Raw genomic sequence first — 11,538 nt, 5'->3', positions numbered from 1 at the left:
CAAGTGTCAGATCATTCCTGAGCCCTGTCTCAGGACTTCTTCAAAGACAAATTCTGGGCAAATACTTCACTTCTAGAGCAACTTCCAAAAATCACTAGGGATGAGACCATAACAATTTGGTTATCACCACCCTACATGTCCCTCTGATATATCCCACCAAGTTTGTACCTTCAGAGGCTGATGATGTGCTTTTAGAACATCTGATACATGTCCTTCATATTTTTAAAAACTGGTGACCTCTGACAGACCTGTGACATCATAGTGTTTTTAACTGAAAAAAATAAGCCTACAAAAAAATGTAACTATGTCTTAAAATCCTCATATCCCTGTGACCTCAGGGGCTAAAAGTCAAGCACTTGTACCACCACATATCTGCTCTGGATGGACCTCACCCAACATATTGTGGAAATAAGTAAGCTGACACCTTAGAGCCAGGAATCAGTTATTAGACCTTCAGTTATTTAATTGGTGCCCTGGTTTCATCCGGGATACAGTTACTTGTTTCTTAGTTGCTGGCAGAATGCCATGTTTTGGACTCAGTACAAAAATAATACTGATAACACACTGATGTTGTGGTTGTTGCTGATCAGTGCTTACCCTAAGCCAAGGACTTCTCAGTTTCCCAAGCTCTGCCAAAGAGCAGGTGCACAAGAAGAGACATGGCCTGAGCAACTAACCCAAAGTGGCCAAAGGGATTATCCACACTCAGTTTATAAACTGTGGCAGTTGGCCAGGAGGCACTCATTTGTTTTATATATAAAGGCAATTTTTTTTCTGGTCAGGACATTGTGATGATCACTGGATTCACCTCTGCCTCTCTAACTATCATTAAATGGCTTTGAGCCTAAGGCAAGAGGTGGAAAGTTTCATTGCACCATGACTCAGAAATCCCTTCAAACTTGCAAGCCAGAGGACAGCCTATGGGGGACATTGCACCCAGAAGGAAAAAAGGATGGGCTAAATAATTTCCCTTCTTCTTTAGTGCCAGTCCAGACCTTTTCCCAAACCCATTGTGCCACCCACAGGCAGGAGCAGGGGCTGCCCTTCTGTTGGGCTGTGTAGGATGGGGAGAGCAGAGGAGGATCCCATCCTCATTTCCCTTTGGTGGCACAAGGAAGTTCACCAGGACTGGATACTGAGGCTGTGGGAAGGCACAGCACTTCCAGCCAAGCCTCCAGGAGCTGTAGGGTGGTGTAGGTGCCTTCCTGGGTGCAGCGTGTTCACAGCCCGCTGCCCCGACACAAGGCTGGCAGACTGCGTCAGCGGGGACCTGGCTGCGCTCACCAGCACTCAAGGGCTTTATGAATAAGGCAGATGTGAATAATAGTTATTCTCAGTCTCCTGGGAAACTGCTATTCTAAAGCTCTCTCTGTGTGTCCACATGCAGTTTCTAGGTCAGTCTGCTTAGAGGACTATGACATCCCTGGAGCTCTTGAAACAACAGAGTGCGTGCACAGGTCATAGCTCAGTGCTGTGCAGATGTCCCTGTTCACATCCCAGAGCTGTACAGCTTCATGCAGCTGTTGCTAAGCCCAGCATAATCTCCCTACTAGGGAGCTTCAGTGCACAATTGTAGCCTGAAATTTGGAACAAGCAGACAAGTCTGTAGCCAGCAATGATATCATGGTCTTGTGGAGCGATCCATTCATGAGTTCTATGCAGTTCATAGCCAGACTCTTAATTGTGTTCTATCCAAACTGCATCCAAATACATCTTGAAGTTTCACATTTAATATGCAAATATTTAAGATGTCCCCAAATAAAATATTCATAAGATATCCTGAGTTGGAAGGGACCCATCAGGATCCATCTGACCCTGCACAGGACACACCAAGAATCATATCCTGTCCCTGATAGTGCTGTCCAAATGCTCCTTTGGAAAACAAAGCTCTGTCAGGCTTGGTGCTGAGACCACTTCCCTGGGGATGCTGCTCCAGGGCCCAATCATCCTCTGGGTGAAGAACCTTTTCCTGATATCCAGCCTACACTATCCTGGACTCAGCTTCAGGCCATTCCCTTCCCTGGTGTCCTGTCACTGGTCACCAGAGAGAAGAGATTAGTGCCTGCCAGATACAAAAACCGTGTTTGTAACAGCTAGTGGTGGCTAGCCAATATATTAATTGAAGAAATTAGAGGTTTGTGCTTCTCAGAAAACTGTGATTTTGAAGTCGCTGGAATCTCCCAGCACGTTTTCTATAAGAAGTGTGGAAGTAAATAAAGACAGCCTGGAGATGGTGTCTGATATCCTTTGAAAATGCCAGAGAGACAATGGAATTACTATTCCTGAAGTTACAGGACATTACTATATTTTAAGCAGTTGCCTTTTCATTTCCATCAGCTCAGTGGAGAAATTTGTCCCACATTGACAGGAGAAGAGGTGGGCTGCCCTGCAGTTAGAAACAACACCAACCAAAGGTGAAGTGCTTTTCTTCTGTTCAGGAGAAATTTGTCATCTTCTCCTTGTGTGATTCGAAGAGTTGTCCTCCTTTTATGTGTAAAAGGAAGAGGTGGTTTCAAGGATTTGTTTTCCCCTGAGTGCTATTCAGAATAGCACAAGCTGCAAAATACATTATGGCATTGTCTGTGTTCCCTTGCAAGGTCTCTGCATCTTTCTACAGAGAAAATGAATAAAACACTAGCAAAACACACCTGTTCTTGGGCTATGCAGATCTGCAATGAATAGCTGTTCAGTGCCTCCTGCAACACCTCTCAAATTCAAAAGAGATCAAAAACTCCAGCTACAGCAAGCAAACACACACCAAATGGAAAATTGAAGATAATCTCCATCCTGTACATGTGTCTCATTATATCCACACTCAGATCCTCCCTTCACACCCACCAAGATGGCATCTGAATGCAGTTTATGCACCAATGGCTGTATTGGAATTTTAAAAGAACCTTCTGGTCTGCAAGAGAGATGGGGTAGAATGGAAAAATACCTATGAAGCCTGCATACCCAAGTTAAATTGCCCAGAGTGTAATATTTTTGGAGTATTTTGCATCATACTGCACTTTGTGTGCACAGAACACAAACCCCCCACTGATTTCAGCAGCACTGGTGAATGCCAAATGTCTGTCCAGAATCCCAAATCAGACATGAAGAAAATGAAAAATAGCTGATTATTCAAAATTACACTGTACCACATTAAGCACATTGTAGAACACGCAGTGTATGATGTACAGTTTCCAAGGACACCATTTCCAGGGCTTTAATCATGTCCCCCTCTTCCATGCTGTCCAAGTCTCTCAGAGACTTGTACCTCTGCTGGCCACCAGCCACCTGTTCATTCCTGGACAGGCTCCTGAAGTTCACTGTCCAGTCTATCTCTTCTTTTCTTTTATCCAGTCCATCCCTCCTCTTCCTTTGATTCAAATCAAACAGCTTCATCTTCTTGCATCCTCCCTTGTGCCCAGATTCAGGATTGAGCAGAGCCTGGAGGAGAAAGGTTTGCCACCCAGTGCAGGGGTGCAGGATGCAGAGCTGTAACTGCAGGAGCCTCACTCAGACTCACCAGCAGCTTTTGAGAAGGCATTTGAGGATTTTGTCTACTGGAGTTACTGCAGTGTTCTTCATACATAGGAGGATGACAACTGCACTCAAAACCTGTGAATCTTAAGATGCTTCTTTCAGCCTCGAAAGAAAGGATATCTTACTGAGGTACTTGGCATTCTCAGAGATTTATTTGCTAGTAAAGTGCTGGATTCTGCTGCCACTGCAATGGGGAGCATGGTTCACAAGCTCTGCACAACTGGGGAATAGAATAGAATAGAATAGAATAGAATAGAATAGAATAGAATAGAATAGAATAGAATAGAATAGTTCATTTGCAAGGGACCTACAATGATCACCCAGTTCAAGTCCTTGAACAATTCAGGGCTGATGTGCTGCAAGTGTTGAGGGAGGAAATAGGACTTGGTGTATGGGGTCAAATAAGACAGGAGGAAAGATTTGATTCTGCAGATAAATGATACAAAATATTCTGACTCCAGAGGCATTGATAAAGGGCAGTAAAATAGCACTGGATTCACAGTAAGAGAGTGATAACCACTTGTGCAAGGGCAGGTTAGCTGCAAGGAGTGGTAGATATTTCAGTCTCTTTACATGCTGAGGTGTGAAAACTCTGCACAAGGCTTAAAATAATTTCAGAACTGTCAGTTTATTACAGGACATTGAGAAAAACAGCTTCACTCTTTTATTTTTCCATTTATAATAAGATTTTTCTCACTTCACTGCTGAATACTGCAAATTAAATGTGGAATGGGTCATCCTGGTGTGATATTCAGGCTAATTTCCACAGCACAAGGAAGCATTTGTTTTCTGTGCTATATAAGGTACAAGTTTTGGAACACCATTTTTTCAAACCCATATTTTCTTCTGCTAAGAACATTGAGTTCTGAAATCTACTTCAGACACTTGGCAGTCATGAATTTTCTTAGCCACTTAGCCAAATAGGACACATTTCAGCTATCCTTAAAAGCACCAAAATTGTACAACCAGAGGATAAGTTGCAGACAAATGTTCCATTTTTATTACTTGCTATCAGAGATACCATCTCTTCTCTCAAAGCAGTTAATTTATGAACTGATTCCAGAGAGCTAACATCTTAGCTGGAATGAAATGTCCCAAATGTCTGAAGTGACAAGTTGTCATGGTTTGACACTGGCACAATGCCAGTGCCCTCATGAAAATATATTCTCCCTAGTACACAGGTGCTTTACAGGGTAAGACAGCAACATTCAAAGGCAAGTTAATAATTCAAATTGTGTGATCCTCTAGCTGCAACTTGACAATGATGAAAAGATATTTTGATAAAAGGTTCTAGTCCAAACCCACAATAGGACTTAATTATCCATTCTCCAACTCTGAATGTTATGTCCAACTTTTTGTATGTTTTTTGGGTTTAGTTATCTATTAGAAGAAAAACCATTGACTAACTTGAAGAATAGGCATCCAGTTTTCTTCAAAGCTATCTTAGAAAAAGTGCCTGTGATGTAAGAGGCTCCTATTTATCAAAGTCTATCATATCCTCCACTTCTGTAAGCATATTTAAACACACACACACAAATTATGGAATAGATCTGTTCCTTCATTCTGAGCAGGTCTTGACTTTTCAGACCCCAGTTCAGAAAGAATGCTTTCCTACCCAGTTGCACTGGATCTCAGATACTAACCTAAACGTCTACACCTCAACCATTTCCATGTTGCTACGAAGAGACTCAGGAAAGGGGAAGGGAGATCTGATGTAATGAAAATGTTGTTTAAGTACCAGCAAAACACAGAGTCCTAGTTCTAAAAAGGCTTAGTCATGCAGGTTACAGCAACACACATGCAGAGAACCCCATCCTGCAAGCCAGTCCAAAGTCACCTTGGCAAAGATCAAAGTTCCTTCCTGGGAAGAGTTTACTTTCTCCCCTCTAGGGCCTCCTCACCATTGTCACCAGCCTGCACCAAACATGCAGCTCTTTCATACTGCCTCCTGCAGAACCTCCCTCTTGGCTTTATCACCTGTTGTGTGGCCAGGGCTCCACATCTTCCCACCATTTTAGCCCTTGCCAAATCTATGTGCAGTCCAAGGCCACTGTTTAGCTCACAGCTACTATTGGCTCAACTGCAGAGATGTCTGTCTTTCCCGACTGGATGTTGGAGGATGGTGGAAGGACATGGGAGGCCTGCAACCTCTTGAAGTTGCCGTTTTCTGGCCAAGCCAGTCGGTAGGATGGGACTGTGGAGGGAAGCCTCTGTTCCGTGGGCCTGGGGGCTTTTCTGCACATGTTGAGCAAAGCCTTCAGTTCTGATCGGAAGCTGTCATTGAGCCAGCAGTAGATGAAGGGGTTGTAGCAGGTGCTGCTCATTGCAAACCAGTGGAAGGCGAAGTACAGGGCGTTGTTGGTGTGGATGGTCTGGCTGGAGAGGAGCACGACATAGCAATTCAAGGGGAACCAGCAGACCGCAAAGAGGACGACAACGAGCATCAGCATCTTGATGGTCTTCTTGTTCTTCCTGCGAAGGACGAAGTACTGCTCAACAGTGACGTCCCCGATGACGTTGCGCAGCCAGAGCTTCTTTGCCACCGTCACGTAGGCAGCGGAGATGATCAGAAAGGGCAGGACATAGAGCAGAATGAAGGTTGTTAAATCAAGGTACTTCCAAAAGAGGTCAGCGGGCTCAGGGAAATCTGGCAGACACAGGCACCGGGTGACATCCTCACTGCAAACGGAGAGATGGGACAGCATGAGAGGCACATATGGCCAGGCACGGCGGGATAAGTACATCAGAAACAAGGACCCAGCTGGGAGAGGGCTCCTGCCACAGGGTCTGAAAGCAAACACTGTGTTTATCTCACAAATGTCACAGCTGAGCAGAGCTCTGCTCTTCAAGGATCTAAGCCATGGAGCAGCCAGTGAGCAATGTGGTGATAATTTCTTATGGGCATTCATGACCTTATGATAATTTTATGAATTTCATCAATTACAAAATTTCCAGCTGCATATAAGCAGTTTTTTATTTTCTGTCCTTTGGCAAATAGGAACACATTTTCTGCACATATTAAGGACCTTTCCCTCATTAAAGCACTTTCCAAATACTAAGGCTCTTGACAGCTGAGACAGATTTACGTACTTTCCTAGAGCAAAGGACTAGATTAAAACCTCTTGGGTTTTAGTGGGTTTCTGTTTGGTTGGTTGGTAGGTTGGGCATTTATTTCCCATTTCTGGTCTGCCCAAACAGGCCAGATTGGTATATGGCATAAAATGCCAGTGTCTAAAAGTAAAGGATCAAGCCAGATCCTCTAACCTCTTAGCCTGTTTCAGGTGGTTAGTGGGACAGAATAAAGATAAAATATTTAAGAATAAAAAGGACAGGATATCAGACATTGCGGAAGGAATCGGATGAAAATTGTAGTTTAGATCCAGGTTTGGCTGACCTTGACATATGTTCAAGATTTTCAGTAGAATATACCAAAGTATGACTGCTCAGAGTTTGGCCTCCAGGGAGACTGTGGAGGAAAGCAGAGCACATCCTTACCTGTATTCAAAGGTAAAGAGCTTTTGGTAGATAGCATGTGGTAGGGAAAAACAAGTTGCCATGATCCAGATTACAGAGATGTACATAACACCTTTTCCAGTAGATATGCGAGGTTTCAGGGGGTGCATTATAACCTGTGCAAAATAAACCAAAATCTAGGCTTATTACATTTCTGGAAAAAATTATATATTTTTTTTTTCCATACAACCTTCCAGCCTGAAATCTATTACTTAATATGGTAATTTAGCATGCAAGCAGTGCAGCCATCACCCAGCTCCCAATGAGTGTAAGCTGTACATGAAAACCTGAATTTTAACACCATGAAATATGGCTCAAGTTAGATCTTAGTCCTATCCTCAAACTTCAGTACTTCATCTAGGTGGGAAAAACTGCATAACAGGAGCTGTTAACACATGTTCATTACCATGTTCAATTTCCTTCATGGGGAAAAAAAAAAAAGAAAAAAGTGGAGAAAAAAAGTCTTAAACTCTCCACTATCAGTGACCAAAGAACCAAAGGGTTTAACCAGACCTCCATGGGAATGCTTCTGATAGTGAGTGCATTTTCTGGAAACAATCTTCCTAGCAGAAAATGCCAACTGTAAACAGTTTTGGGTAGTTGTTGAATGACTCCAAGCTGATAATACCCAAATGTCTTCGGCTTTGAGCCCATTATCAACAGCAAGCTACAGCTCTGCTTGTGACAAACACCAGTGTGCTACAGTCAGATCTCCAATATTCAGGGTAACAGGAGGTGGGACATCCCAGAACATCAGGAGATAGAGCTGAGAAAGTTAACCAGGATGTCCTTTCCAACCCTAGTACTGGACAAGGCACCTCAAAGGAGAGCTGTCCACATGAATTCCTATCAGGATCTTGATCTTTCTCCTTGTTTGAGAGCTACTGGATTATCTGCTGCCTTAAAAGCTCCCTTTACTCAGCTGAAAGAGATAGCTAGGTGATGGTTACCTCCTACCTTGCTGTGGGTTTGAAACTATTCTGACAACAAGAACTGTCCCCCTACCCTGTCAGCTTCTCATGAATCTTACGGTACTCTGGGAGCTGAAAGGCAAAGGACATGGGATCATCCTTCTCAGTTTACTTACGCCCTCCCAAGCTTTCCATCTCTCTGCTTCAGAGAGGTCTCACCTGGTGTCTGTCCACAGCAATGGCTGTAAGGGTCAGGGCAGAGACGTGGAGGGAACAGTACTGTGCAAACCTACTGACATGGCACATCCCCTTCCCAAAGATCCAGGTACTGTTCACAAAACGAGCCTAAAAAAGAAGACCATTAGTTTTGTGCACCTCACAACTGCTTTTAGGTACACCTCCAGTACACAATCCCTTGTGCTGTGTAAAAGACACGTATTAGATAGCAGGTTCTTTGTATAATTGTATAATTATATGAACACTGAAGAGGCAGGTTACTGCTCCTCAGTGGCCTCTCGAACAATACAGCAGCACTGCGCAAAAAGCTGTTTGTTCTGTTTTATTTACAGTGTATCCTTCTGCAGTCTTGCTATTCAGTCAATATATTTGCTCTTCCTTTTAACCTCCACTCATGGGATAGGGCTGACCTGTACACCTTATTTCACTTCAGGCAAACTACAGCTTTTCAGAAGAGCTTGTTAAACAATGCTAAGCATTTAATTTTTTTAAGAGGTTTATAGCCTTGCTTTCAAAATACTTTAGAAAAGAGAAGGGGAAAAAAAAAAAAAGATGAGATGCTACAAAGTACTAAGCACTCACTTCAAAGCTATTATTTCTCAAGTACTATCAGGGCCACATTTAAAAAATGGGTAATTTCCGATCTTCAGCTAGATAACATGAACCAGAGAAGAAAAATACATGTGGGGTTTTCCAAAGGCAACTCCAATAGCTGTAATTTGGAGTGGACAGATATCTGCAGAATGTCCACACACTGCCTATAGCAGTGTAAAGCAGGAAAAGCCACCAAAGCACCTTTACGGCACTGTAGAGGCCCAGAGAAATTTACTTTAGTCATGGGGGAAGTTGTGGTGGTGCATCCTCCCCCCCCCATCCCTGGCTGCACCATGTCCGAGGATGCTGAGGTGCTTCCTTTCCCTCCGGGGTGGGGCATCCCAGGCATCTCTGCCCCCTCTTACCAGCGTGAAAGGTGTGTTGAGTAGCGTGATCATGATATCGGCTACAGCCAGGTTCACGATGAACAAGCTGGTGGCAGAGTGCACCCGCTTCGTCTTGATGACAACGTGACAGACCAGGACATTGCCGAAGAGGGCGAAGACGATGATGAAGGAGTACGCCGCGATGAGCAGGGCTTTCACCGTGCTGCTCTGCGACTCCGCTCCGTAGCGGCTCCTGTCCACAAAGCTCCGCCAGTCGGCCAGGCTGTCATTATCCCAGGAAAAGAAACCCGACACGTTCGGGACTACAAAAGTCTTCTCCAGGCTCCCGTTGAGGGGCAACTTTCCTGGGCTCACAAAGGCGGTAACCAAGTCGGGGAGGGTGAGCCAGACAAAAGAGGACAACATCTCTGGACCGCTGCTCCGCTCCTGCGGTGCTGGAAGGGCTCATTGGCGGGAGCAGAACTCGCTCCGTGCGCCGGGAGAGCCGCTCCCGCCTCGCTCAGCCCGGCGCGCTCGGGGGCTGCAAACACGGCACACGGGGAGCCGGGAGATGCTCCTGCCTCCCGCAATGTGCTGCTCTCCCGCTCAGCTCGCCGCTGCTCTTGTCCTTCTGCCGGCTTTATATCCCCAGGCGAGCTCCGAGCCGGGATCTTCTGCAGTCATTGGGCTGCATGACATAATTTGTGCTCTGACGTGCTGCTTTCCATGCAGCTGCGCTCCCGGGCGCTACTCCCAGCTAAGTACATCTGAGAGAATGGCAAAGTCGCTCCCTTCAGATGTCAGAATCTGTTTTCTCTACCAGCAGCCCAGCTCAAGCAAGTTCCATGCTGTTTATACATCAGCAGCACGTGTGCCAGCTCTGCTCTCTCAGGACAGGTGAAATCTGAGCTGTTTTACAGGTCTGGCAGGCAAGTTTCAGGTTATTTCTTAGCATAAAGAATAGAATAGAATAGAATAGAATAGAATAGAATAGAATAGAATAGAATGTAACAGATGAACTGTAATTAACAAGCTGCCTTATTGTACTTAAGAGTATTTTTCCAGTGACATTTTTTCTTTCAGAGAAACATGGAATACTCAAGTTTCTGAGACAGAGTAAAGATCCATTCTGAATTAGGTGAAGTGCCTAAGAAAGGTGAAAATCTGTGAGGCCAAAGCTGAAGGAAAAACTCGCATGCCAGACAGCAAGGAGACAGCAAGGAGACAGAGAAAGAAAAACAGAAAGACCACAAGGTCGATTTGCCCCCGACTTAGAAATTCCTTTGATAAAGAAGAACTGGTGCTAAATGTCACGCAGAATGAATATGTATGAACTTATTGTGAAACTGTATGCATATGCATTTGGAAGGGGGATAAAAGACCACCCGAGGTCTTCAGAGGCACACATGCCTTTTTGGGGGACTTGCATCCGGCGCGTATAATAAAAGCATACCGGGCTTTACAACTTTTACAAAGTTGTGAGGTTTCTTCTTTTCTCCGCAAAACATTTCCCCTTGGCAGGTATTTCCTCTCAGCCAAAGGAATAAAAGTCTGATGTGAAACTGCTTTGTAGGGTTTGTAGGAATAGAGGTAGTTACAAAGATGTGATTATACAGGACACAGAACAGGAACTGTCCCAGCCCAGTGAGTCCAGTATCCAAAGCAAAAGAAGCTGTATGCTGTTCCCAAGCATTAATGAGATAGCAGCCTGTGTGTTCCCTCTGCCTCTCTTCAGTGCAAAACACAGCAAGAAATTGAAAATCAGGACCAAGAGACCAAGACCCACAAATCTTACACAGAAAGATGCGCCACTTCCCAAGTGCACATGTACAGTGCTGCATCTTTGCTGAGGACAGATCTGCTTGGGTCATGCCAACTAACCCCAGCCAGAGCTGGTTTTATGCATAAAAGGCTTTACTTAACCATTAATTAAATGACCACTATCTGAAAAGCTTGTATTATTATAAGCTGGTCACTCACTGGGGACAGCAACTCTTCCAAAAGGTGTTTGTGACTGCCTCAGTGAAATGCTCAAGCTTCCTTCTCTTCACCACTCCTCAGGAGCTGGACACAATAGAACAAGCAGAATAGACAACCCACAGAGCTACTCTGCACACTGCTGCCACAGTCTGTTTCTTCCATTAAATTGAACAATTTAAGCTCTTCAGGCAATTCAACTGTCTCAGAGAAAGCTTTCCAGTGGGCCTGCTGGAGCTGCTAAGGTGGCAGTCACACCTGACCATTCAGAGAGAAGAAACGTCCCACTCAGAAGCACTGTCAGGAAACCAGTCTCAAATAAAGGCTCAAGAAAACAGTAGGACAGAGCAGTGTTCTTATAGGTTTGGGATGAGAACAGAAGGGTCAGTGGCATATGTCCGCCCCTGCTTGCTATGCTGCTCCAGCAGCTCCCAAGTCCCACTCTCCCTTCC

General features: G+C 44.6%; 1 protein-coding gene across 1 annotated transcript; it reads right to left on the bottom strand.

Moving 5' to 3' along the window:
* Positions 1-5,056: 5,056 nt before the first annotated feature.
* Positions 5,057-9,883, bottom strand: GPR83 (G protein-coupled receptor 83). Its single transcript, XM_054269851.1, has 4 exons — positions 9,149-9,883; positions 8,172-8,297; positions 7,024-7,157; positions 5,057-6,207 (listed from the first exon to the last, which is right to left on the bottom strand). The coding sequence occupies exons 1-4, from the start codon at positions 9,533-9,535 to the stop codon at positions 5,583-5,585; spliced, it is 1,272 nt and encodes a 423-aa protein (XP_054125826.1). The 5' UTR covers positions 9,536-9,883; the 3' UTR covers positions 5,057-5,582.
* Between the last annotated feature and the right edge of the window lie 1,655 nt (positions 9,884-11,538).

Source organism: Melozone crissalis, unplaced genomic scaffold, assembly GCF_028551555.1.
Source record: "Melozone crissalis strain CALT ecotype California unplaced genomic scaffold, PUWL_Pcris_2 ptg000008l_1, whole genome shotgun sequence".
Taxonomy (NCBI): Eukaryota; Metazoa; Chordata; class Aves; order Passeriformes; family Passerellidae; genus Melozone; species Melozone crissalis.
The sequence above is the reverse complement of the archived record's forward strand: the minus strand, read 5'-3'. Positions and strand labels throughout refer to the sequence as shown.